Source organism: Uloborus diversus, chromosome 7 (assembly GCF_026930045.1).
Source record: "Uloborus diversus isolate 005 chromosome 7, Udiv.v.3.1, whole genome shotgun sequence".
Lineage (NCBI taxonomy): Eukaryota > Metazoa > Arthropoda > Arachnida > Araneae > Uloboridae > Uloborus > Uloborus diversus.
In genome coordinates, this window is record NC_072737.1 from 12,814,641 (window position 1) to 12,839,836 (window position 25,196).

General features: G+C 34.6%; 2 protein-coding genes across 3 annotated transcripts; both read left to right on the forward strand.

The window, feature by feature from the left end:
* The first annotated feature begins 3,134 nt into the window (after positions 1–3,134).
* Positions 3,135–10,595, forward strand: LOC129226265 (cuticle protein 10.9-like). The gene is made up of 4 exons (XM_054860865.1): positions 3,135–3,171; positions 7,787–7,834; positions 9,170–9,472; positions 10,545–10,595. The coding sequence occupies exons 1-4, from the start codon at positions 3,160–3,162 to the stop codon at positions 10,593–10,595; spliced, it is 414 nt and encodes a 137-aa protein (XP_054716840.1). The 5' UTR covers positions 3,135–3,159.
* Positions 10,596–12,756: 2,161 nt separating this feature from the next.
* Positions 12,757–25,196, forward strand: LOC129226067 (uncharacterized). 2 transcript variants are annotated; one of them, XM_054860650.1, is made up of 8 exons: positions 12,757–12,796; positions 14,081–14,125; positions 14,300–14,437; positions 16,685–16,729; positions 18,274–18,318; positions 20,931–20,975; positions 21,583–21,627; positions 24,515–25,196. In XM_054860650.1, exons 1-8 carry the CDS (start codon positions 12,761–12,763, stop codon positions 24,797–24,799), a joined length of 684 nt encoding a protein of 227 aa, XP_054716625.1. In that variant the 5' UTR covers positions 12,757–12,760; the 3' UTR covers positions 24,800–25,196. The 2 variants fall into 2 exon arrangements, with proteins under 2 accessions (XP_054716625.1, XP_054716626.1); XM_054860651.1 differs by lacking the exon at positions 21,583–21,627.

Here is a 25,196-nt window from a genome sequence, read left to right on the forward strand (position 1 = left end):
TGTTTCATTCCAGCGCCGCACAAATTTTGCTTTCTTCCATATCTACTAATATGTGAAAAAAGAATTGGATCCGTGAAAATTTTCGAAATTTGAATTTTGACAGATTTGCACGTTTTGAGGTGTCCTGAGTCCTTTTTGACCATTTCTGGAAAATGTGTCTGTGTGAGTGTGTGTTTGTATGGGTGTGACTGGCGTTTTGCAACCGCCTTAGCGCAAAAGCTACTGCATGAAATCGAACGAAATTTGGTGCACAGATGTGTCTCTATGTGAATCCATACCCATAAGTTAGAGGCGCCAATCTCTCCAAAAGATGTAGAGCAATCAAACGTTTTCTTCGTTTCCGTGACTGCTTTATTCCAGGAAGCAACGGGCGGAAAGAAGCAAAAATTGGTTTACATACAGACCCGAGAGAGTTACAGGTGCTAATTTCATTTTGGCGACAATAGTGGATTTTGCAATCGAATGTTTTTTCCCGCTACTTGTGACTGCTATATCTCAAGAAGTAATAAACGGAACTGAACAAAAATTGGTACATAGGTAGATCTGAGATTTATAGGGTGCAAAAGTTGGTTAGATTTGAGTGCCAAGAGTTCTAAGGGTGGTAGTGCAATCGAAAGTTCTTTCTTGTTTGATGTGTTTGCTATATCTTGAGAAGTAATGCTACAATTCAAATGAGTTTGGAATAAAAGTGAACATACGCGGATCGAGTGAAAAGTGGTGTAAGTCACAAAACGCTACGTTTTATATCTCGGTGAATATCGGTCGTACTAATTTCACACTTTTTGTGTTGGAATCATTTTTAATGGAGATTATTTCCCTAAACATAAGTTAGGGGACCTGGGGCCCGTATAAAAAGTTTTTTTTTTTTTTTTTTTTTTTTTTGACTTATTTTTATTTTTACTTCAAACTTTCAATATCTCAACTCCACATCTAATTTTGAACATTTTTGCAATTGGAAGTATACATCTAGGACTAACGGTTTCGAAAATAAAGGTCCTGCAGGTTAAAACGGAACACCCTGTATACGTTTCAAAGCTTGCTCAAAAAATAAATGAAGAGTTGTAGATAAAAACATGGGATTTTTAAAACGACTTTGTCCTAATATTCACTGCATAAAATCTGAAGCTCTCGAGTTGAACGAAACAAATTTTTTTGTTGAAAAGAGCACCACATAAACAAAATATAGTTTCGGTTAAACATACATGTGTGAATTATTGTTTTGGACAATGAATACCACGAAATTAAGCTACAGATCAAAACTTAGAGATGAACACATTGGCGATTGCTTAGCAGGAATATCATTACATCTCCTATTTAAGAAAGCAATGTCCAGTAAAATGCAATGAAAAAATTATTTTAACTTTGAGATTAATACTTTTTACAAAGAACTTTTTGCTTTATAGATTTTGAATGCCTTATTTATATAATAAATAATAATAAATATTGATTATTTATTTAACACAAGAACATTAATAATGATTTTTGTGTATTAAATGTTACTGTCCAACTATTAGTTCTTGAAAATAAATAGTGCCCACCGTCTAACTAGTATTTCAGAATGGTACAAAGTGGTAGAAGACTAATGCTGTAATCAATCAGCAAATTATCTAGAGATAACCTTCGGAATAATGCAATATTTTATTGCATTGAATGTTACGATTTCAATTTGAATGCACCAAATTTGAAGAACTTCGAATCCTCATTTAAGAGTAGCTCCCAAACAGTCACTTTAAAATCATTAGATTATTATACAATGTCAATAGGCCGTGTACATAGTTGTCAAATTATATTGTGAAATGAAATGCAGAAAACCGAAATTCTAGCCTTGCCAGCAGAATGCAACAATGGACTTTTCTACAGTTTCTTTTGAAGTCAAATATACAAAAATATATAAGGAGTGAATAATTAAATCCTTTTGGTTCGAAGTTACTTTAAACGACTGTAGTTCTACTTTGCAATCACTTTCTGTTAAATTTCGTAGCAAAAAACGCATCACTTTTTTTTCACTTTTTCTGTCTCAAAATCGGCCGATACCGCTTTTTAACTATTGCCGAAAATAGTGAAAAATACCAGTAATTATAAAATTTATTTTGATTATAAAGTTAACAAACTAGTTTCAAGGCTGACTGAAGCAAGCATAGATTCGTGGATTTTAGACAAATGAAAATTTTCAGATGATACGGGTTTTCGAAGATTCCGTTGATTCAAGTCATCCGTTTGAAAGCTTTTTTAAAAGCATTTTTTCACTAAACACTTGTTCGAAATTGTTTTTAAATTCCAGCATAAAAGCTTGAAATATTTAGAGCAGATTTGCGCTAAATAGAAGCTATTTTCTGTTTGTACGCAATACGGTTATATTGATATAAAAATGAATACCTTAAAGAAAAAAAGATAGGCAACAGGTAAATATGTTTTAAATTTAAATGAGCTTTACCTCAAATAAATTTCAAAACGGAAAAACAAATTAAAAATTTGAGAGAAGAAATAAGTAATATACAGCTTTGTACGAAGACATTCTAATACTATATCACCTACATTTCTTCTTCTCTTAATTTTTAAGTTAAATTTTATTCGCTGCTTTGGAATTAACCTAAATATAAAGATATTATGATTAACTACAATTTTTGAGTGTTGTAATCAAGAAATCATAGGTTTCTTATTATATTTCATACTTTTCAGTGTTAACAAATTTTATAGAGATAGAAAACATTTTTATATTTTATTCTAAGTAGTCTTTTCAAAAAGCATAAATTACACAAATATTATTTTAAGGCATGTTTTCTAACAGGAATCGGATCCTCTCCCCTCTCTCCATCCCAAGCAAAAAGAAAAGAAAAGAAACCACAGCTCTAAGGGTCCTTCCTGTCGTCAAAGTTTGAAGTTCATAAAGATATGGCAATGAGCAAAACTAAAAAAGGAAAATATTCATAATTTACCTGGAAAAAAAATCTCAATTATCATCACTCAGAAGGGAGTAAAGGTGTGATTATGAAATGAAACAGGTGGTTTGTCCCGTTAACCTAGCCAGAGGGGGCCGAGGCAGAAGGATTGGTTCATCCGATGCAGAAAGTAGAGTCGTTCACGTGAGGCAGACGATGTATAAAAGCAGATTGGCGGGAGCCAAGAGCACCACTCTCACTTTCACAGAAGAAGAGCAAGATGATTCAACAGGTGAGAACACATCTTCTCTCTTTCTTTCTCTCTTTTACCAAGTGAGCGAAAAATATTTCTTCTGATAATAATGTAACAGGCGATCTACGCTGTAGTTAGTTAGTAATTTCATAGATGGTCTTCCTATAATCAACTCTTTAAGCTTTTTATACACTTACTTATAGCTAAATTTTATGTGCCTTTTCTCACAAAGTTTTAATAATAGAAACTTAAATTTTTCACAGAATGTTCAGGAGATATCGAAAAGTCTATTAAATTTTAAGGCAATTATGTTTACTTCATAATTTATTAAATTTTAACCAATAGTCACTTTTTAAATGAAAAAAAAGACCGTTTTTGACCACAAAACAGATATTTAGGAAGAAGTGTGAATTCTAGAGCAAAATTTCACTTGAGCCTAATTATGAACAGAGAAACGAACTGTGGTGAAAATTTCAAAGTTTATCAAAAAGAGTTTGCAAGAAAAAGGAACATGAGTTTTTAAAATTGACGTTTTGAGAAAATAGCGTTTGATAATAAAATTGCACGTATATTTTAATACATTTCTGTACCACTAATATTTGAATTGCGTTACTTTTAATCTACATACATAAATTTGGTGTCGGTTGAAAGCTCTTGAGGGCGATTCTTTCGTTACGTGTGTTACTGTAAAGTTGTTAAATGTTTTTACACAACATTTTTCAACTTTAATGCCCTTTATAACAAACTTACTGGATACTTTTCATAGTTTTCTCAACTAGTTATTAAATTTTCATGTGTTTTAAGAATGCAAAAAAAAGTTGAAGGTGCATATTAATTTTTTATTGTAAAAAAAAAAAAATCTTAAATTTCGTTACGTGTGTTATCCTTTATAAAGCTAGATGATAATAGTTATAAAGCTAGAGTAACTGAGTAGGTTTAGTTTTAAAGACTAATTTCGCGTATAGCTAAATTAGTGTTTAATTCAGGATTCGGTGGGTTGTCAGTTACGTTATGTTGTTGTTTATAGGAGGCCCCGACTTCAAAAGGTTATTAAAAATTAAGAGATCGTATATAATTAATTAGATATTTAAAGTAATTCATCGTATAGTAATTTAAATCAGTGCTTATTTTATAATTCGGTGTTTAGTTTAATTGATTTTTGTACTGGAATTGTAAAATAAATTTCATTTCTATGTTTGGGTAGGAAATAGAATGTAAGTGTAATCAGTTATTTTTTGCTTTTTAGTTTCTGGGTATTTTTTGAAGGTGGTTTTATTTATTTAAAAATAATTTATTTTATTCATTTTTAATAACTTATTTATTTATTTATTTTAAGCATCTAAGGACTACTAACTGTTTTCTTTGCAGACGAGTATCGCTGCTCATTCAAAACCATCCTTTAAGCAAATGAATGTAAGTTATTATTACGGATTGCAATACCGGTATACCGAATACCGGTACTTCGAGCAATTTTGCAATTTCGTAATACCGGTATTTGCTGAGGAAAACACCGGTATTTTCGGTATTAGCTGAAAATAAATAGTTTTAATTCAAGAATTTTCGATTTAACTTACTAAACATCTACTTATATTTTTAATGTGCATTTATTTCCCCATAATACAGAACCGAAATCAATCTATTGATGTAAAAATTTAGCTTCAAAAGCATGAACTAATAGAATATCATTAAACAAAAGCACCATATGTTTATTTTTTCCATTTCCCTGATCGCTCATTTTCCCTTTTGGGAAAATTAATTTCCAGTGTAATTTTGAATTCCCCCCCCCCCCCCATCCCCTTACGTCCGATGAACAATTTATTCAAACAATCAATTGCAGGAATGCCTTATGACTTTTTTTTTCTTAAATATTTGTCTCAACTGTACTCAATTTTGACAAAAACTTTTTTTTGTTCGCTTCACAAATGGCAATTTGTTGGCACCAGTATTGGTTTGTTGTGCTGTCTCGCTATTTGGCTTCATACTTGGCAAGATAATATTTAGAAATTATATATTGCCTTGAAAATTTACATAGACGAAAAGCATAAATATGTTTCGCGAATTCCAAGATATTTTCAGATATTTATATAATTATAATTGCAAAGAATTTTGAAAAGATAGTTAAAACGAATAAGAGAAAGCAACAAGATCAAATTTAGTCAAGTTTGTCGTAAATTTCAAACCAAAGGGCTAATAAAAAATAAACACAAATTCTTCAACTTTAAGAGAAAATGATGTTAATATTGGAAAAGTATCGTCTCTCAGGAAAGAAATTTGAACTAGCTTTAAATTAAAAAAATAATAGAAATATACACAATACGAAAGAAACACAAACACACAAAAGAGTTTGTACAAAAATGACATGCAACAGACCGATTTTTTTTAAAGAGAAAATACTTTTAGGCAAGTAAATTAGAGGATGCGTATCACGCATTGTAAACAGTATCACCGACCCGCGTGAATTCAGAAAGAGTAGTTTCCACTGTAGGAAAGTTGAGCACTAAAATGAGTTAAAGGCTTAGAGACAGTTCAATAGATACATTATGTTTTTTACTAGTACTGATTTTTTATTATGACATTTGTTCCTTCATTTTATATTTGTTCCTAATAAGTTTTCATAATAATACAAATTTTGGACAAAATTATGAAATGTGGCAAGAAACAATATGTTTTCAAGGAATTTTTGAACAATTTCAACTACCGGTATTAGTACCGGTATTCCGGTATCAGGTTTTAAAAATGCTGAATACGGGTATTGAACTTTTGGTCCCGTATTGCAATCTGTAGTTATTATGTATGTCCTGCTATTTGAGAACGGCCAAGAGTTATAGGAATAGCCAGATATCACTTTTAGAATTTTCCAAGAAACTTATTTAGCCTGGTATGATCTTTTTGAGACTGTAATTAATGGAGATAATAGTTATAAAAGTAATTAATATTCATTCGAAAATTTGGTGGTGGGAGTATTTTCTTACATTAAAACCAATCGGAAGAGTAGATTTCTTTTTTGCATGAAATAATGTTTTTTTTTTTGTTTTTTTTTTTTTCAGAATTTTTTAGTTAGATCTGCAACTATTTTTAACACAGCTTCTGAGGCTATGTTTCTAGCGCAAATTCAAATTCTTTAAGCTCATTAGTTGCAATTATTTTTTCGCAGACGATTAATATAACTCAATGATTTAATTATATTTTTTGCCTTGTCTGTGTTCGATGGATAAACATTTAATATATGTCTTCAACTCTCATTCTAAAGCTGCAATGAGTGTTCCAACTTATTAGTGTTTATTGTTTCTTCATATGATATTGGTTAAATAAAAAACCAAAAAAGCTAGTTTGGAATTCCAGTTTAAATATAAACTTTAGAAACGTGTAGCAATCAACAACAGAACCTAAAAGTTCAAAAGAAAGAAAAAAAAAATTTTAGAAAATAATAAAATTAAGAAGGGAAAAAACGAACATTTCAGAAAAAAAATAAAATTAAAAAAGTAAAAAAAATTAACATTTCTGAAAATAATAAAATTGCTCATACCTTCTCAGACAAAAAAAAAAATCACGAGAAACTAAAAAGTTAGATATTATAAAAACTAGAGGCCTCCATTTTTCATTAGTCTTTTTTCGTCACCCCCTGCCCCCCCGTTTGTTCCTATTTTTTTATGAATACTTCATTAATTCGGGTGCAGCATGTAGAAAACTATGTATGTATCTTTTTTTTTTTCATAATTATAAATCTCACTAGAAATATATGTAAAATAGACATCAGTCTGTACTCCGGCCACATCAAGAAGCCGGCCGACTGTGTTTTGCAGACACATGGATTCCCATGGACTCGACACCACCACCACTAGAAATGCACATTTCAATAGTTCTACTCCTAGCTAAATAGTAGAATTTTAATGGAAATGTATTCAAAATGCAATAAATCTTCGTACATTCTTTAACTTCTTTTCATAACTGTTTTCGTTTGGGTCCCCCCCCCCCCCCCCCCGAGGTTTAAAAATTAAGAAGAAAGTTTCCAACAAAAGTAGTTGAACTCGTTCACAGTCTGATGTCAAGGGCTTTCTCATCAGAGTTCGAAAGATGTATATCTTACAGCTAGAGCTGTAGTTGGGAAAAATATTTGGGAGACTTACTAGAAGAAAAGGGAGTTTGAAACTAGTTTGCATTATATTTGCATTATCTTTAAGAAGAAAAACAAAACATTTCGGGGGAGTTAAGTGCGCCTTTCCCCTTTCTAACAACAGCACTGCTTGTAGCTGAATAGACAAAATTTTTGCCGTATTAGCGAATTTTCAGCGAGGCCGAGGTTACGATACCGTGGTCGGCTGGGCAAAATAAAGAAAAACAGCGGAGTTGCAAGCCTATTTTAACCTTTAATGAAACTTATAAAGTTTTTAAATACCTTTTTAAAAATTTAATTGGTTAATTTATTTTAATTTTTAACTCCTTTTTGAGGTCTGATTTTTTTTTTATTATTAGGCGAAATTTCTACATTGTATCGGAACGTTGTAATTTGTGAATCAAATAAAATCGAATTCTCTGAAATTTTCCATAGTGGTTCGTTTTCTTTTAACCGTTGCCAATTGATAATAAATAATAAGCTCAATTCCTGTGCTACATATGTCACCGTTCCATTAATACACAGATTTGTTTCTTACAGGTTTCGGTGCTGCTTCCGGCCATCGCCGTCTGCCTTGCCATTGTACAGGTAAATGAACATCAAGTCTTTATTTTCAAAGAATTATTTTAGACATTTATTTCCATCAACTTTTATTTTCACTTTAATCACATTTTTAGACTTTTCTAATTCCCCACTTTAATTTGTAACAAAAATTACGTATTTCGATCAAGATTATTCTTGTTAACTATTTTCTTCATCAGAATAATTCTAATTCTATATTTTTACCATCTTAATGCTTCATTTCAGTCAAACGTTTTCTAATATAAGTGGACATTTTCAAGTTTTAAGCAAGACATGTTAAAGATAATTTCCTAGGTAGGCTTTCATTGAATTTGTTTTCGAAATCATGCTGTGCATCAGTGCCTACCAAGGCTACTAGTACTATCTCTTGCCCCAAGACAGAGGAGAGATTCACCAACCATTGGACCAATTTTTTAATTTGACACTTACTACAGTAGGAGCCGCTTAATGTGATCACAGTTAATGTTATCATTCGCTTAATGTGATCAGAATCACGAAGTCCCGGATCACTTGTATATTAACATGTGTTAACAAAATCGGATGTTGTAATCAGCGTCTTCGTTTATTGTTATCATTTTTTCATAAACTTTCAATTTTTCTCCCGTTTTTGTTCCTCAATTAACAGAAATGCATAGGCAAACCCTGACGAGACTAACTTTCTGTGAAGCATTTTGTATTTTTCAATAGCAGTTCAAAATTTTTCTAGGAATGAAGCTACAGAAAGTTCGTCCCCCAGTGACCACAGACTCCCCCTAAGAAAACTTTTTTTTGCACCTAAAAAAATTCAGTCGCTGGACATGTTGCAGGCATTGATGTAGGAACTCCATTGTTGCCATTACTTTGTAAGCTGTTAAAGAATTCTGTCGAGATTGAAAACAAAGCGAAGTTAAATTAAAATTTAAACAACAAGCAAAACCATGCTGGAAAAGATAGAAAAGCTGAATGTCATTTGAAACTGGTTTACGAATGTCAGGGAAAACGGTCACATTTTACTTCACCTATTACTATGTGATAAAAAATTGCATAATTTAGCTTTAACATTTTATAATTCAGATATTTCCATTCTGTTAATTTAATAATTTAAAATTTAAAACTGCGTTCAGTTGAGTCATTGTGATTTTAATTTCAGGTTGCCAATATAAATGCACCTTAATTGGAAAAAATTCATTATTTTGTCTCCTGGACTCTTTTCGGTTACTGTTATCAGTCGGTTATTGTTATCAAATTATATTTGTCCCAAAGTGATCACATTAAGCGGCGCCTACTGTATATCCCTATGCTTCTCATGTTCTCTAATTACGTATCATTATTTATTTGTTACTTCTTACCCCATATCAACAGGCTTATCCAGAATTGTCAGGCAACTCCGCTTCCCCCTACTCCTTCGGCTACGCGTCGTCCGAAAGCGCTCGCCAGGAGTCCTCCGATGCGTCCGGCAAGGTGACCGGATCCTACAGGGTCACCAACGAGGATGGGTCCGTCCGAGTCGTCAACTACGTCGCAGACGACCAGGGTTTCCGGGCAGAGGTGGAAACGGACGAGGCGGGAACCACTGACGACCAGCCGGCCGATGTGGTCGTCAGATCGACCGCAGCCTCGCCCAAGAGATTCGACGGCTCCATGGTGGAACGACAAATGGAACAGGTATGTACTTCAGCCGATAAGACCACCTAAATACTAAATGCCTGTCACATTACTAGCCCTTCATTTCCAAACTCACTCCCTATGGAAGTGGATCGTTCCATTACTATTGCAGGTGGGGAAAGGAAGAATATTTCTTCCTGAATTTAAAATAGTGGCGCCATCTACTGGTTTCAAATTGAAACAGCAATAATGCTTTTCAAGTTTTTTTTATATTTTAAAATAAAATTTTTCTACAAGCTGAGGTACTACTTCACTCCTGGAAAATTTTCCTTGTTCGGCAAATATTCTCTAACGACGATTTGGCGACATCTTTGCAAGATTGATTTCCAATGTCAGAATATCCGTTTTTATAAAATCGATATGTGTCTAACCATATTTTATCATTTGGCACAAGTTGGAATTCTGTTCCGCAAATTAAGAATTTCTGCCCTCCCAAATTTAAGTTTGGGGCGCCCTGCCTACGAGTTACATTTCTTTTGTTCTAATTGTACTTTTGAGTCATTATTATTATAAAATCACTTTCTTCTCTACTTAATTAATTTTTTAGCAAAACAAACAAAAAAAAAAAAAAAGCAAAAAATAAACAGTATATTTTGCTTACAGAAAATTATTAAATCTGTACTCGGTTCATTTTTTGAATTTTTTAGCAAGACTTATGAATACTTGATTATAGTACACATTGAGTTTAAGAATTTTATGAAAATTTTGATTTGTATTTGTATTAGCTGTATTTTAAAGGATTGATCAATTGTCTTTGATTAATCATGACATAGAATCTACTAGAATATATAATTAAAGATATCATTGATTGAATTTATCTAAATTTAAGATTCAATTTTTTATTCTTTTTTTTATGAATAACTGCCGAAAACGTTTTCATCACTAAAGTTCATCCAAATTATTTTATACACAATCAAATATTTAACTAAAGATGCTATCTTAGTTCCTTTTAAAGTAAGCATTCTGCATCATTAATCATCAACTTAATGCAAATATATGTTATATTGCATGAGGTTCTGCCTTAGCCCTGGCTTAGGTGCAGTAATTTACTGTCATAACCTTAATGTTTCAGTTCACTTTCATCATCCAAAATCCGTTCCGAGTCGTCATCCAAATTAATTGAAGTTGGCCCTGAAAACGGCCTTTTTGTTTTAAAATGGTCACACATGGCAAAATAGCACGCTGTTTCTGAGCATGCGCATTAGTTTGCTTCGAGAGCAGCGAATATCTCTACCTTCCCCACCTGTAAGGGAAATGGAACGATCCACTCCCGTAAGGAGTGAGTTTGGAAAAGAAGGGCTAGTGTCACACTTGCCTCAAAAAGTGATCCTCCGCCGGTACACTTTCAACGCTACCTGGCGGCAATACAAGGATAGCGCTGCTATGGCGATGGATCTAAACAATTCAAATCAGATTGTGTTTATTGGTTATTTCCAAAATTTAAACTTAGAAGTTAGCCAATTGCTTAGCTCCGCTATTAATTTCCAATACCTTCGACCTTCGATAGGTGGCAGTAGCAAGAGTACCGAAATTTGCTTATTGGAATCATTTTGCTCTATGTTAAAAGTGAGAAAGCGACAGACATTTTGTATTTAGGAATCGTTGATAAGACTCACGCGCAAGAAAAAACAAGGCCGACATTTGCCCCCATTGATTCACATTGCGCAAATATTGCTTCTTCTATGAAGCGCCGATTGTTCGATGCACCAATCAATCGAGCTGTCCAATTTTCCGAACATAATTTCTTTTTCAGTCATAACGGACTGAGCGGATGAAATCGGAATTTTTCTGAATGTATGAGAAAATTTGTATTTGTGATAAGATGGGAAATCAAGGTCAAGACAAGGAGACAATTTTGGATAAAATTGAGACAATTTTGCTCCTACTACAAAGTACCGACTGTTCGAACTCCAACTAACCGAGCTACTCAAATTTCTGAGCATGTCATTGTTATCATTTATAACGGACTGAGCGAATAAAATCGAGATTTTCTGAATGTATAAAATAATAAGGATTTAGGATAAGACGGGAAATAAAGGTCAAGACAGGAGATCGATATTGCTCTTACTGCAAAGCGCTGACAGTCTGAGCTCCAAGTAACCAAACTATCCAAATAAAATTCCCATAAAATAGATCAATATATAAGAAAATAAAAAGGTCAGACAAGAGGGTAAGTTGAGGTCATGACAGCAGAATTTCAACAGCCTAATTCCAACCTGATAAGGTGTGAAAGAATATTGCATAGGCGCAAAACGTTTTTACATCAACCAAATTTGGTTGAAACAAATTTTATGCATTGCAGTTATACATTTCAACAGTTTTCACATAGTCAGAAGCATCCCTGAGGTAACTTTTTCCAAATATTCGTTGACCCATCTGAATAGGGCCGGTTTCGACGGATTCGAGTTATTTTTTTCAAAATGGTGCCTCATCAAATTGAAATGCAGAAAAACATTATCTATACCAAGAGTTATATCTTTTTAAAACAGCTAAAGAATAAAGAAAAAATTAAATGTAGTCTCTATAATAAGTCTAACAAAATATTTCCTAAAAATATAGATGAAGCTAAATTCTTGCTCAAAAGCGAGGTACTTTCTCTCGCTTTTCTGTATTAGTCGAAAAATATCGCATGAGTTGGCAATATATTTATAAGACATACTATCGAGTGTATGACATGAAGCAGTGCAAAAAAGAGAAAAAAAATATTATAAATTAAACACAGGAGCAATGAAGATCTCTTTGATTTTTAAAATAGTTCTCTCTGAACAAAAAAAGGTTCAAGAGGAACCTTGCAAACGTTCAACTAGGATTTCACCATTTCAAAGTATTGCTGAAAACCTTTAAGTTTTGATATTTAGCAAAATCTTCTCTTCTTAAAATTTTTCATTTAGCTATGTACAGGGCCCGATTATTAAGATATCAAGGGGCCCCTGACCATATATGCTTTTTCGGGGCTCCTGTGTAGTCAACCCTTAATATTTTAGCCATTGGCGAAATCAGTTTAGCTATTGGTTAAAGAAAAACAGCCATTTGGAGCCCCTAACAAGTGGGGACCCTAGGCCACGGCCTAGTTGGCCTATTCAGTAATCAGACCCCTGGCTATGCACTCACGATGATCTTTCGCACAACTTCGTACAGGTGTATTTGCAATCAAACTTGGAACATTTCATATTTTATAATATATATCTTAATGTTTAACTGTAGTCATATACAATAATCTAAATTTTTTTGCCTGTATTGTGATGCTTCAGCTGATCTATCCACCGAATTTTTGTGTTACAGGTAAAGATGCGCACATCCCCCCTTGTTCTCGAGCGCCAACAGGTGAGAGCCTTACAGAAATTCTTAGCTTTGTTTGATCAATGTATGGGCATACAAACAATATAAAAATATAGTTTGCGACACCAATAACTATACCGTACGAAGTTCCGATGCGTCGCAAATTATTTCCTGGCAATTTTGCTGAATTTCACGGATTTGCACCAGTTTCCGGTGAAAAATAAGTGTTTTTGCTAAAACGTTTCCTGAATCACTACAAGTTTCATGCATGCAAACTTCACTGTAGTGAAAATCATTTTTACTTACCTGTATGAATGCATTCAGCTTTTTTTTTTATTGAGTGTTTCGTCTTCAGCTCAATTAAAGCCCTTTCAGATTGGCTGAGTCTCAAGCAAGGTTGAAATGGGGTTTCTGGATTTTGCAGTTCTGCAAGAACTGCAGGCAAATACGTTGTTCGGCATTTGCTTTCAATTCTGCCCTAACTTCGGCCATATTTGTTACTAGAGCTTTCCTGATGATCAGGAAGGAGCCAAAACATATCTTAACTTTTTTTTCCTATGGCTGGGTGACGTGGTAGTAAGGCGCTGCGCTGGTCTTCCACGCTGTGGTCCCGACCCACGGTGGCTAGTCGGTGGATTTTTTAGATTCATAGAATCGTCAGCGTATGATTATGCCGAATGTGAAAGATCCTTTGGGTATTCGTTTGGCTTTGAATGCCCATGGCAAAATAAAATCATTAGTGCAGTTTCGCATCGAAAAGAGCCCAGGTGTCTCCATCTGGTGGAAACTGGTCAAAGTGATCGGTGCCATTAACATCCGCGCCTTAATGGAGGGACTGGATGCCTTATGGGGAACTCGCACTAAGTTTGCGAATGGTTAGTATTCAATATATGCAGCCTCAATAGAAAGAAAAACAAGTTCTGTAAAGATTACTAATTTATTCCAGAATTATGACTGGCTTTTAGTGGAAAGGTTTATGAATTCTGCGGAAAGATTCGAGTTTAATTTTACATATGTTACTGACTTTTAGTGATCAACTTTCCTATTTTTTTACCGGATATGTTCCTGGCAGAAACGAGACAAGATAACTGCATATTTCGTTTCTAGACAATTGAAAAAAAAAAGATACATGATATTTTTTAAATAAACGCATGTATGCCCTTATTTCGGTCAACAAAGACTTTCTGTAATTATTTAATTTTGAATTATTTATTTTTTATCCGTAATTGGATGCTTGAAAAATATTTTGTTATTTAGATGTGTCATTTTTTACGAGCTTGTGCTCTTGATTTTTAACTTTGCTTCTGATTCTATTGTTTTACTTTTCAGCGTAAAATGCACACTCCCTCTGCTGTTCGAGTAGAACGCCTTCAGGTAAGGCTATTTTATGGAAATCATTAACATTCTTCGATACATAGATGTAGAACAGAAATAAGGCAGTTGTAACATCGGTCTTCCATACTATTAAGAGCAACAATATTTGGAGCTTTTCAATCTGTTGACTTCTTTTTTAGTCTTTGCATTGACTTCCGATATTTTGTGTTCCAGGGCAAGATGTGGTCACGTGCCGCCCCCCAGCGAGTCGCCGCTCAAGTTATGCAGCAGAAAAAATATGGAATGACTCCTGTCGAATCAGCTCTCCTTGCACCATTAATGAACAAATACCAAGCAGCTCAGCAAGCACAGGTAGCACGCTGTTTTTATTATTATTATTATTAATATTATTATTATTATTATCATTATTTATTATTATTATTAATATTATTATAATTATAATTATAATTATAATTATTATTATTATTATTATTATTATTATTATTATTATTATTATTATTATTATTATTATTATTATTATTTTTATTATTATTATCATTATTATTATTATTATTATTATTGTTATTATTTTTATTATTATTATTATTATTTATTATTATTCACCCTTATTTTGTATCGTGAGCAAGAGGGACAAAATCTTTGTTGTCGGTTTTCTGTGCGACTGATTAGCTCAAGGTATTTTATTTCATTAACCCTTTAACATACAGTGATGTCTCAGAGACGTTAAAGAGTAATGGCACATAAAATGAAGGATGTCTCGGAGAGGTCAATCTACGATGACAAATAAAATGAATGACGTCTCGGAGACAGAAAAAATAAAAGTTTATATTTGTACGTAGCATGAATGACATCAAGGCAAGGTCATTCCACTATGTTACTTCAAATGATTGACGTCTCGGAGAGGTCTGTCTACAATGGCGCTTAAAATGAATGACGCCTCGGAGTCATCAAAAATAAAAGTTTACAGTGACACATGACATGAATGACATCTCAGCAATGTCAGTCTGCAATGGCACTTCAAATGAATGACGTCTCGGAGAGGTCAGCCCACAATGGCTCTTCTATGACGTCTAGGAAACACCAAAAATTAAAGTCTACAATGGCATATGAAAGAATGGAGTTTCTGAGGCGTTATTGTCTGTAAAAAGATTAATTGTAAGTAGAATTACTGTAACTGTAGCTTGATTTTCTTAGTATGCGATGGAACAAATCCTTATATGGCCATTCAATTACTCACTGCCACCCATTTAATGAATCAATGAGTCCAGTGGTGCATCCTCCCTTCGAGCTAGGGCGCCCCCTCCTAAAAACTGCAAGGACCCACCCCCAAACGCAAGAACCCCCTAAAAAGGGGGAAAATACCTCTCAAAACACCCCCTTCATAAAAATTTTAATCGCACAGTCTGCGCCATGCCCCCCCCCTCCCCAGGTGGGCACCCATGATTGAGTAAATTTACCTTATATGTGCTTTAACTTATCCATTTGTTGAATAATCAGCTGTTCGACAAGATTTTAGACAGTATTTTTTTACTTCCTTTTACAAAAAAGGAAGTATTGTATTCACGAAAAAAATTTCACTCAAAAATCGGCCTTCATTTCCATTTTGCTCACCCCCGAATGAATGTTGAATTTTTTTTTTTTTTTTTTTCGAACCGACCACACGTGGATATATGCCTAGGAACGTACAGACACCCGAAATATCCATTTTGACGACCCCCGAGTTAATTACAACGAATTTTCTCGTGACGTCTGTATGTACGTATGTATATGCGTATGTGCGTATGTGTGTATGTGTGTATGTGTGTATGTATCTCGCATAACTCAAAAACGGAATGTTCTAGAAAGTTGAAATTTGGTACGTAGACTCCTAGTGGAGTCCAGTTGTGCACCTTCCCTCGCATTCGGATGTTCCTAAGGGGGTCTTTTGCCCCTTTTTGGGGGTAAATCATTGTTAATTTCGATTTAAACTCAAGTTGTGTTATAATTCGTCGGACACTTGGCGACATATCGCCAGTTTTTCGGTCGCCAAGTTTTGTCGCCGACTTGGCGACCAAATCCATTTATAAGACAGGCGACCGTTCACAGCATAACAACACATTCACACAAAGAAAGGACGAGGACAGGAGAAAGAATGTACATTCATGCGCGAGCAGGGATTCGAACCCGAGACCTCCCAAACGATCGCAGTATTCATGTAATGTGAAGAGGGAACATTAGATCACTCATTCGCATAAAGTCATACCGCCCACTATCACATACTCACCGTTACACACTTTGCTATTTTGACATCATTACACTACAGAAAGGGAAATATATTTGAAGCGAAAGAGCAAAATCATCAGACAGTAATCATGTCAATTCAGCAAACACCAGAATCATTTTTATATAAGCATCAAACTCTTGATCAATATGGCTATTCTTTTATTTGTTTGAGAATATTTCGCTTTTGATTAATTTATGTGACACTCCAAAAACATCTTCATATTTTTGATAATATACATTAGTCGCATGTGTGGTAAAGTTTACGGATTTCTGTTTCTTTTTCTATAACTTGCTTCAAGAAACTCAAACAATGAATTTTGATGCGTTACATTTCAGGGTAAGATGTATTCCAGACCTGCAGTTCAACAAGAACGCCTTCAGGTGAGAGACTTTCACATTATGTTCATATAATTCTGTTTCTATACGTCGAAGAAATGGTAGTGTCTCAGTGATGTACCTGCATCAGTGTCGCAGCCCCCGAGCCATTGGTTTTTTATATAAAAGCAAATTCTAATATTGTAGTTTATGCATATGAAAGAGCTGTTTTTATTTTAAAAAAAAAACACATTCAGAAGGTATTTTTGATCAAAAAATCAATTTCAGAACGTATTTTTGATTAAAAAATCCCCCTCAGAAGGCATTTTTGATCAAAAAACTCCTTTCAGAAAAAATTTTTGATTTAAAAAAAAAAACATTTTTCACCAAAAAAAAAAAGAAAAAAACCTTGCAGAAGGTATTTTTCATCAAAAAACGCCCTCCAGAAAGTATTTCTGGTTGCGCTAGTGACTTGCATGATATCGTTCTGATGAATAAAAATTTTCCTTTAAAATTTCATGCTTTTACTAACAAATAGGACTCCAAAAATCCAGTGGAAAAACGATTTTACGTTTTCTATCGGACTGGTGATGAAAGACATCATACCAAACGGGAAAATGTAAAATCTAAGCTTAGTGTGTGAAAATTGACAGTTGTTCAATGGACTAGTGGACGAAATGTGTTACTAGGATCCGCACTAGAGATTTCACACTGATGGCCAGTAAATTAGCCATAATTTTAAAGTTCCAGACACTGCCAAAACCCGACTAACTGAAAGTGAGGACCAACGCCCACAATAATTTGGAGGTCCCCCTCTCTATTCTGTCACTTTAAATCAATGCAAAATAATATATTTGAATCGTCACAGTGCTTTTGTAGCCCTTGCAGGTCCCCTATATATAGGGCCGAGAGGCCCAGTGCAGTTCAACTGTTTTGCACACGTCTTGAATCCCCGCACCGCTTTGTTATATCCCTGTCACAACTTAATAATTTTATAACGCAATTAGTTATGGCACAGTTAAGTAAAGAAAAGCATATCCCCCCCCCCCCCGGAGAAATATATTCAAAAGAGAAATAGGACATTGACCAAATAATTATTTTTCAGTCTTTTTAGCTTCATTAGTCAGTTATTTCTGAGAAAAAAAAGGAATTACACCTAACTTTGCATGAAACTGTCAAGAGATAAAGTTTTCTTACGCACATGAAACCAACTAAACAAAAGAAATACTAAGTTTCAATTTAGTTTTTTTGCAATAAATCTTATTATTTTCTTTAAAATATGTGATATTTTAATGCTATGCATAATTTTAAAAAATATATTATGGTCCTCTTATGAAGATAGGGACCCAGGCCAAGTTGGCCTGTGTGGTAATTAGGCCCTGGCCTCAGCCAAATTTATAAAGATTTAGCCAGAGATTAACTTCAAGAAATTTTAATGGTGAGTTTTCTGCAGAAAACATCAATTAGCAAACACAGTATAATTTAATACAACATGCAATATCTTGATAGTATTTGAGTGTGGTAACATATAAGAGTTTTTGCTTTTTTTTTTTTTCTTTCACTTGATTCAGCTAAATCAATCAATGAATTTTTAATACGTTACATTTCAGAATATGATGTATTCCAGACCTGCTGTTCAACAAGAACGCCTTCAGGTGAGAGACGTTCAAATAATTTTGTTCATATCATTCCGTTTTTGTGATCTGAAATATTGGAGCAATAAATCCGTATAATCAGAGCCTGATTACCGCAAGGGCATGTGAGGAACAGGCCCCTCCTCTTAGATTTCGGGGGGCCCAAAATCCTCTTAATTTATCATGCTGATTAAAAATAAATAATGACTTCACTCAGAATCTAGAGTACAATGATAATAGTTTTGGAAATGCCAAAACAAGGAAAAAATCTATTTGTTGATAAAAATTCCCATTAAAAATGTGATCTCTTTGCGAATCAGAAAACCACTCCAAATTTAGTCTGTATTTACTATTAAAAGTTATATCATAGATAATTTCGGTATTTACGGTTTACTGCAACGAGCAAAGTTTAACCACATTTTGTATATTTATCTTATACTACTATATCTCTTCTACTTTTTAAATGTATGTATTATATTGTGGTACCACCAAATTTAGTATGGTTGTGTAAAAACGCAAGTATCGAAATATTCTATTGCTTCAACATATAAAAAAAGCCGGAAGGGGGGGCACAAAATGAATTTCGTGCCAGGTGTCTTCAAAAATCTTAGTCGGATCCCAGGGGGGGCCTAAAATAGAAATTTACCCCATGCCCAATGTCATTATGATCGGGCTCTTCCTATAATACATTCCTTTGCTATTGTTTTGTTTGGTGAAGATTTTGTGAACCACAACATTATATCATTTGATACCATGTAGGACACTCCATAAATGTCTTGATATTTAAATGCGATAACATATGCGAGTCTTTCTTTTTACGCTTTAACTTGTTTCAGCTCATTTAGTCCCTGAACTTTTATTCCTTGCATTTTTCAGGCTATGATGTACCCCACCCCAGCTGTTCAACAAGAACGCCTTCAGGTAAGACTATCATATGCTTATGCAAAATGATTTCACACTAGTATCTCAGTAAGATAATATTTTTCGCGGATACATACTCGGCAAAACTCTACATGAATTTTATACTTTATACTAGCTGCGTCGGCCAGCTTTGCACGATCTAGCTAGAAAATAAAAGTTATGTCAAGTAACACGTGTTCAACAATCATGCTTGAAAAAAAAAATCAGTTAAATTCTGCGGCAGATTTCGGAAAAATAACCAAAGAGTAAACATTTCAAATCCCCCGGTTACAGGAGAAGCCTTTAAGACAAAAAACTCAGAATTTTGTTTGTTCATATTCGAGAAAAAATGTCAACAGATATATCTTCTCAATGATTTTCCCTCACGCTACGAATTTTAATAAAAGTACTAGCTACGTCGCCCGGCTTTGCATGGTCCACCTCGAAAATAAAAGTTATGTCAAGTAACGCGTGTTCAACAATCAGGTTTGAACAAAAAAAAAAAATCAGTAAAATTTTGCGGCAGATTTCAGAAAAAAAAAAACCAAAAAGTAAACATTTAAAATCCTCCGATTACAGGAGAAGCCTTTAAAACAAAGCCCAGAATTTTATTTGCTCATATTCGAGACAAAAAATGGCAACAGATCTTTCGTCTCAATGATTTTCTTCACGCTTTAAATTTTAATAAAATCATTTCGCGGAAAGTTGAGATGAAGCAAAGCCTTCGAAACATAGGGATTTTATGTCGAAAACTAAGTGTCATAACTAATAGTTTTTAATTGATATCCCCGCTAATTATTAGCGGAGGATTATGTTAAATAGCCAAACATAAAGACGGAAAGATTACGAATCCATCGATACCTGGTTCGATGGTCAGTTCACTGTCGTTCGGGAGAAGAAACTTGGACATAGATACACAGGTACATATATAGGTACATACATAGGTACATACGCTCAGTTTTTAATTATATAAGATTAACATATAGGGTTATCCAAAAATATCTTGACTTTTAAATGTGATAGCACCTTACACGAGTCAATGTTGAGGCACATTAAAATGTGCCTAAATGTGACATACTTTTTATCAATTTAGAGGGTTGTGTACAATGGGGGGGGGGGGGAGAGAAGGGACATCTGTTGGCCCGGGCCCAAGAGTGAAGGGGGCCCGAGATTTTTAAAATGAGGGTTAAAATATATGTAGGGACGTAGGGATAAACAATACAGAAGTTGGGCACGTAAAAGTCGTTTGTGGCGGGCTCCAAAATTTCTGTGCACGCCCCTGTTAATTTATAGGATTTTCTAAAAAAGTTTCTTGATATCTAAATGTGGCAATATGTACCGATCTCTGTTATATCCTTCCATTTGTTTCAGTTGATTAAGTCACTGAATTTTTATTTTTGTGTTTTAGGCAATGATGTACCCCACCCCTGCTGTTCAGCAAGAACGCCTTCAGGTGAGACTGTCATATGTTCATGATTCCGTTATATGTTCATGTAAATTGATTCCGTTTATATGTACTAAAGAACAGGTAGTATTTTAGTTGTATATCAGCTCGATGTTACTTTTTGCGGATAAAGATTTTGCGAATTACCACTTGAGTTTTCAACATACAAGATTCTCCAAAAAATAATTTTCAAATGTAAATGTGATAACATAGATACCATCCACTTTTTTTTATTCTTTCTCTTGTTTCAAGCTATTCAATAACTGAATTTTGATGTGTTTCATTTCAGGCTATGATGTACCCCACCCCTGCTGTTCAGCAAGAGAATTCTCAAGTAAGTCGCTCATACCATTCCTATGTTTCCGTTTTTATTTTCACTGAAGAGTTGGAACATACAATAATATTCTCCGTTTTCTGCGAGAAGGCACTTGACACGTCCCCCGTCACGTGGTATCGGACGATCCTATTCCGCCGTTTTCTGCAGAAAATATCTTTGAATCATAGCATTTTGTTGTAAAAGCAGCAGTTTTTAAAATGTAAGAATTACTTGAATGGCAACAGACAAGTGAAGCAAGTGATGTAAAGGACACTAAGACTTTTTTGCACATCAAAATGCACGCTCAAGTTAAGGATATCTGGTTTTGTCTCCTTTAGAAGCGCGTGGATTGTTTACCGATCACCCCCGCGTAAAATGGAACTCTGCGTTCAAGGAAGCGTGGCGAAGTGCCTTCTCGTAAAAAAAACGCACAATATACTTGTTTGCTTTTGTTCTGATAAATAAAGAGTTTGGGGAATGCCACGTGAATTCACTTTTTATTTACAAGTGGGATTCTAGTAGAAATATCTTGATATCGAATTGTCGCAGCACATGCGAATCTGTTTTCATTCTTTAACATTTTATTTTCGGTTCACTCCCTTAATTCTGATGTTTTATGTTGCAGGGAAACATGTACGCACCTGCTGCTTTTCAACAAAAACGCAATGAGGTGAGACTAATTTACGAAAATAAATAACGGCGCTCAAAATATAAATATACAATATAAATAAATATAATTCAAAGCAATTGCAACTTCGGTGACTCAAATAGTATCAGGAAACTTTTTAAAAGCATGATAATCGAAATCATCATTGGTTACATAATTGTGATGATTTTTGTAATAGACAAACTAACAACGTAGTTAGTTCTTTTCTAGATGGCGCAACTGACGTGTTTTAGCTGCGCCATCTAGGAACTAACGAACTAACTACACCACTAGATCCTCAACTTAGGGAGAACAAATAAAGTAGTAGCACTATTGCTTTCTGTTCATTTAACCATTACACTTTGCGAGCAGATGTGTGTGTGTGTGTGTGTTCTATTTTTGTTTCCTTTTGTGAATGATTGAGAGTAAAGTGGAAATGATTGACTGAATAGCGGCATTGTTCCCATTATTGGACCCTATTCACCTGACGTCATTGCGGGTATAAAACGTCACTGCAGTGCATTATGAGTACTGTAGTATACGCAAATCCGGTACTACAGCGTGTAATAGCACTTGCTTTTATTATGCGACTTATAAACTCTTCCTTCTATTTGAAAAAGAGGTCTTTTGGAAGGTTTTTACTATGAAACGTTGTAAAAAAATGATGAACGATGAATTTGGTACGATATACAGTCGTCCCTCGCTACTTCGCGCTTCGACTTTCGCGGCTTCACTACATCACGGTTTTTCCATTTTTTTTTTTTTTTCAAATATAGTAGTTAGCCTTTTTTATGCGCTCGTATAAACTTTTTTCTGCAGAAGAATAACAAAGTATATGTCTTTTAAGTAAGGTAAACTTTTAAGTAAGGTCTGAGGGGTAGTCGTACTAGTTGAGGGAGTGGAGGTATAAAATCGCCGAAGAAAGTGTAGGAAATCGCTATCTCATTTTAACCGTTAAGCACTAACTGGAAAGTACAAACCACTGTATTATTACAAGGGGATAAATATATCTGCAAATGGTATTCAACAATGTACTAGCTTATTAAGCTGTACACGTAAATGTAGAGGAAGACGGGGGCACCAACGGTCACTAACGGGCAATTGATTCTTCATCGAACAAGTTGAAGTTTTTTCATAGATTAGTAGTAGGTGTAAGAACTGCGTGTGTGTATAGTTTATTTCCCAATAATTGACAATGTGATATCTATTACGTCTAACAAATCTAATTTTCTCATTTTGTGCGATATATTAAGTAATAAAAATGTAATGGTGGCTAAGGGTGCTGTTTCATGTCTAGGGGGCTCTAACTATGATAAAAACCTATTTAAATTGCCGTAAGTAAGTTTTATGCGCTCTAATTAGAAAAATATATACAGAATCCTACTTCGCGGAAATTCAGTTATCGCGGTAAAGTCTGGAACGAATTAGCCGCGATAAACGAGGGTTGACTGTACTGTCTGTATAATCGTATTTTCATGGTTTTAAGTCTCTATGATTCTTCATCAGAAACATGAAGAAAACTAAAATTTTCTTTTTACTTTTCCCCTTTCTCGGCATTATTCATGCACAGTCACAAGTCTGTATAAGCCCTAAGCATGTTCATGATGCGTATGAAGTTCAGAAATCATTGAATAAAACGCGTTTTTTTTTAGCACTACTAACACTGCGTAAAATGTGAAAAAGCAGTCGAAAACTTTGCACCGTGGTATGAGTAAAACGACAACAATGTGTATAAAGTGCAAATAAAATATTAAAATAGAATTAAAAACTCAGCAAACAGCTGTTTCAGGACTGTCCAATTTCCATTTTTCGTTCATTTGTCATTCGGTCTACATTGTGTGGGCTTTTCGTTCTTCTTTTATGCACTGATGAAGGGGCTTGCATTTGACAGTCCCGAAACAGCTGTTTGCTGAGTTTTTAACTCTATTTTAATACTTTATTTGGACTTTATACACGTTGTTGTCGTTTTACTCATAACACTGCGTAGTCAGTCAAAATACCGGCCGACCAGCAGCTGAAGGGACCGTTGCCAAACCGTGAATAGTGTCCATTGTAACGGTTATTTTAGAAATCAGTCAAACGTTAAGCTCTAAAATTTCACATAATCGATTTTTACCAACATATTAAAATTTTTTGATAAGAGTTTCGATATTTTAAGCTGAAAGAAATACACCTTTTGGTGTACTAATTTCAATAAAAGTATTGCATTCTCGAGTGAATCATTTAATATGATGATACATTTGTTTTTCTGAAATTAGAAATCTTTGCGTTTGTCTGGTTCCTGAGATAAACAGTTCAATTGGTATAAACAATATTCAACAAATCGTCGCTAAAAAACGAATTGGCGTATCTCACTTTTAAGCATTTTCCAGAAAACCGATTTAAAGATTTCCAGCTTACTGTATCGCTTGAGAACCGCCACCAGTGTGAAGGACCGTAACTTGTTTACCATTTACTGTAGACATACGCCCATTGGACATACTATAAAATCGACTTTGGATATTTCTGTCGTGGTCAGGGCCGGATTTAGGGGAGGGCAGGCGGGGCTACTGCCCCGGGGCCTCCACAACAAAGGGGCCCCCACAATAAAAGTTTTACAAAATATCTTAACTTTCACGGGTCGAAAATATCGGATATATACATGTATATCAAAATATTCGGATATATATCAAAGTATCGGATATTTTCGAAAACATGATGATCATTTCGAACCCTGATTAGGGGCCTCCACTTCTTCGTTGCCCCGGGGCCTCCACACTTCTAAATCCGGCCCTGATCGTGGTCAAAACTTATTTTTTCATTTCTTTTTTTTTTTTTTTTTTTGAGATAAGCCCATTCATCGCTTTAGCGACGAAATGAGCATTCGGCCAAACTGTACACATGTACTGATTCCATTCAATTTCCTCCACAGTTTTTGAATCACTACAGTGCCCACGCAGCAGCTCAACAGGGCTCTCATGCACATTCTTTCCTGTACAACATCAATCACGGGGACGGCGGCAGCCACTACAGGTCAGAATCTGGTGACGGAAACGGCAACGTGGTTGGTTCATACACCCTCTCAGGACCCGACGGCCGATACAGATTGGTGAAGTACTTGGCCGACGAAGGCGGATTCCGAGCCATCGTCAAGACCAATGAACATGGCACCCGAGAGGAATCCCCCTCTCATGCCCAGTTCGTCTCTTTAGTTTAACGGAAATTGCCCAGTTCTTGCTAAAGATCCATCTTCAACTTCAGTGGTCTTCAAACTCGCCAAGGAAACTCTTGGAACTGTTTGGTTTTGGGAGAGGAGGGGGAGCTTCATCACTGCGCCAGAACAAATTGGTCATAAATTAACAGTTGAAATAGATCAGTGTGATACTTTATGAGTGAAAGGTAAAGTAATTAAGCAGTCTTGATGAAAAATTTGGAAACATATAATTATTGTAAAAACTGCCATTCTTCTTGCTCCAGGTTTCGTCTATCCTTGCACATTATTTTAATCAATGAAATGTGCTTGCTTTTCTTTACACTGCTTTACTCGCTGGGCTTCTAAAAAGTATTACCTTCTATAGAATCATCTGATTAATTCATGTGCTTTCATTTTTTTA

What these genes read in the sequence shown, in the direction of transcription:
- LOC129226265 (XM_054860865.1), top strand. An exon ending in TCTGCCTTGCCATTGTACAG is followed by an intron (nt 7,835 to 9,169) that starts GTAAATGAACAT and finishes CCATATCAACAG; the next exon opens with GCTTATCCAGAATTGTCAGG. An exon ending in TGGAACGACAAATGGAACAG is followed by an intron (nt 9,473 to 10,544) that starts GTATGTACTTCA and finishes TTAATGTTTCAG; the next exon opens with TTCACTTTCATCATCCAAAA.
- LOC129226067 (XM_054860650.1), top strand. Translation starts at nt 12,761, where the DNA reads ATGCGCACATCCCCCCTTGTTCTCGAGCGCCAACAG. An exon ending in TTGTTCTCGAGCGCCAACAG is followed by an intron (nt 12,797 to 14,080) that starts GTGAGAGCCTTA and finishes TTTACTTTTCAG; the next exon opens with CGTAAAATGCACACTCCCTC. An exon ending in TTCAACAAGAACGCCTTCAG is followed by an intron (nt 16,730 to 18,273) that starts GTGAGAGACTTT and finishes GTTACATTTCAG; the next exon opens with AATATGATGTATTCCAGACC.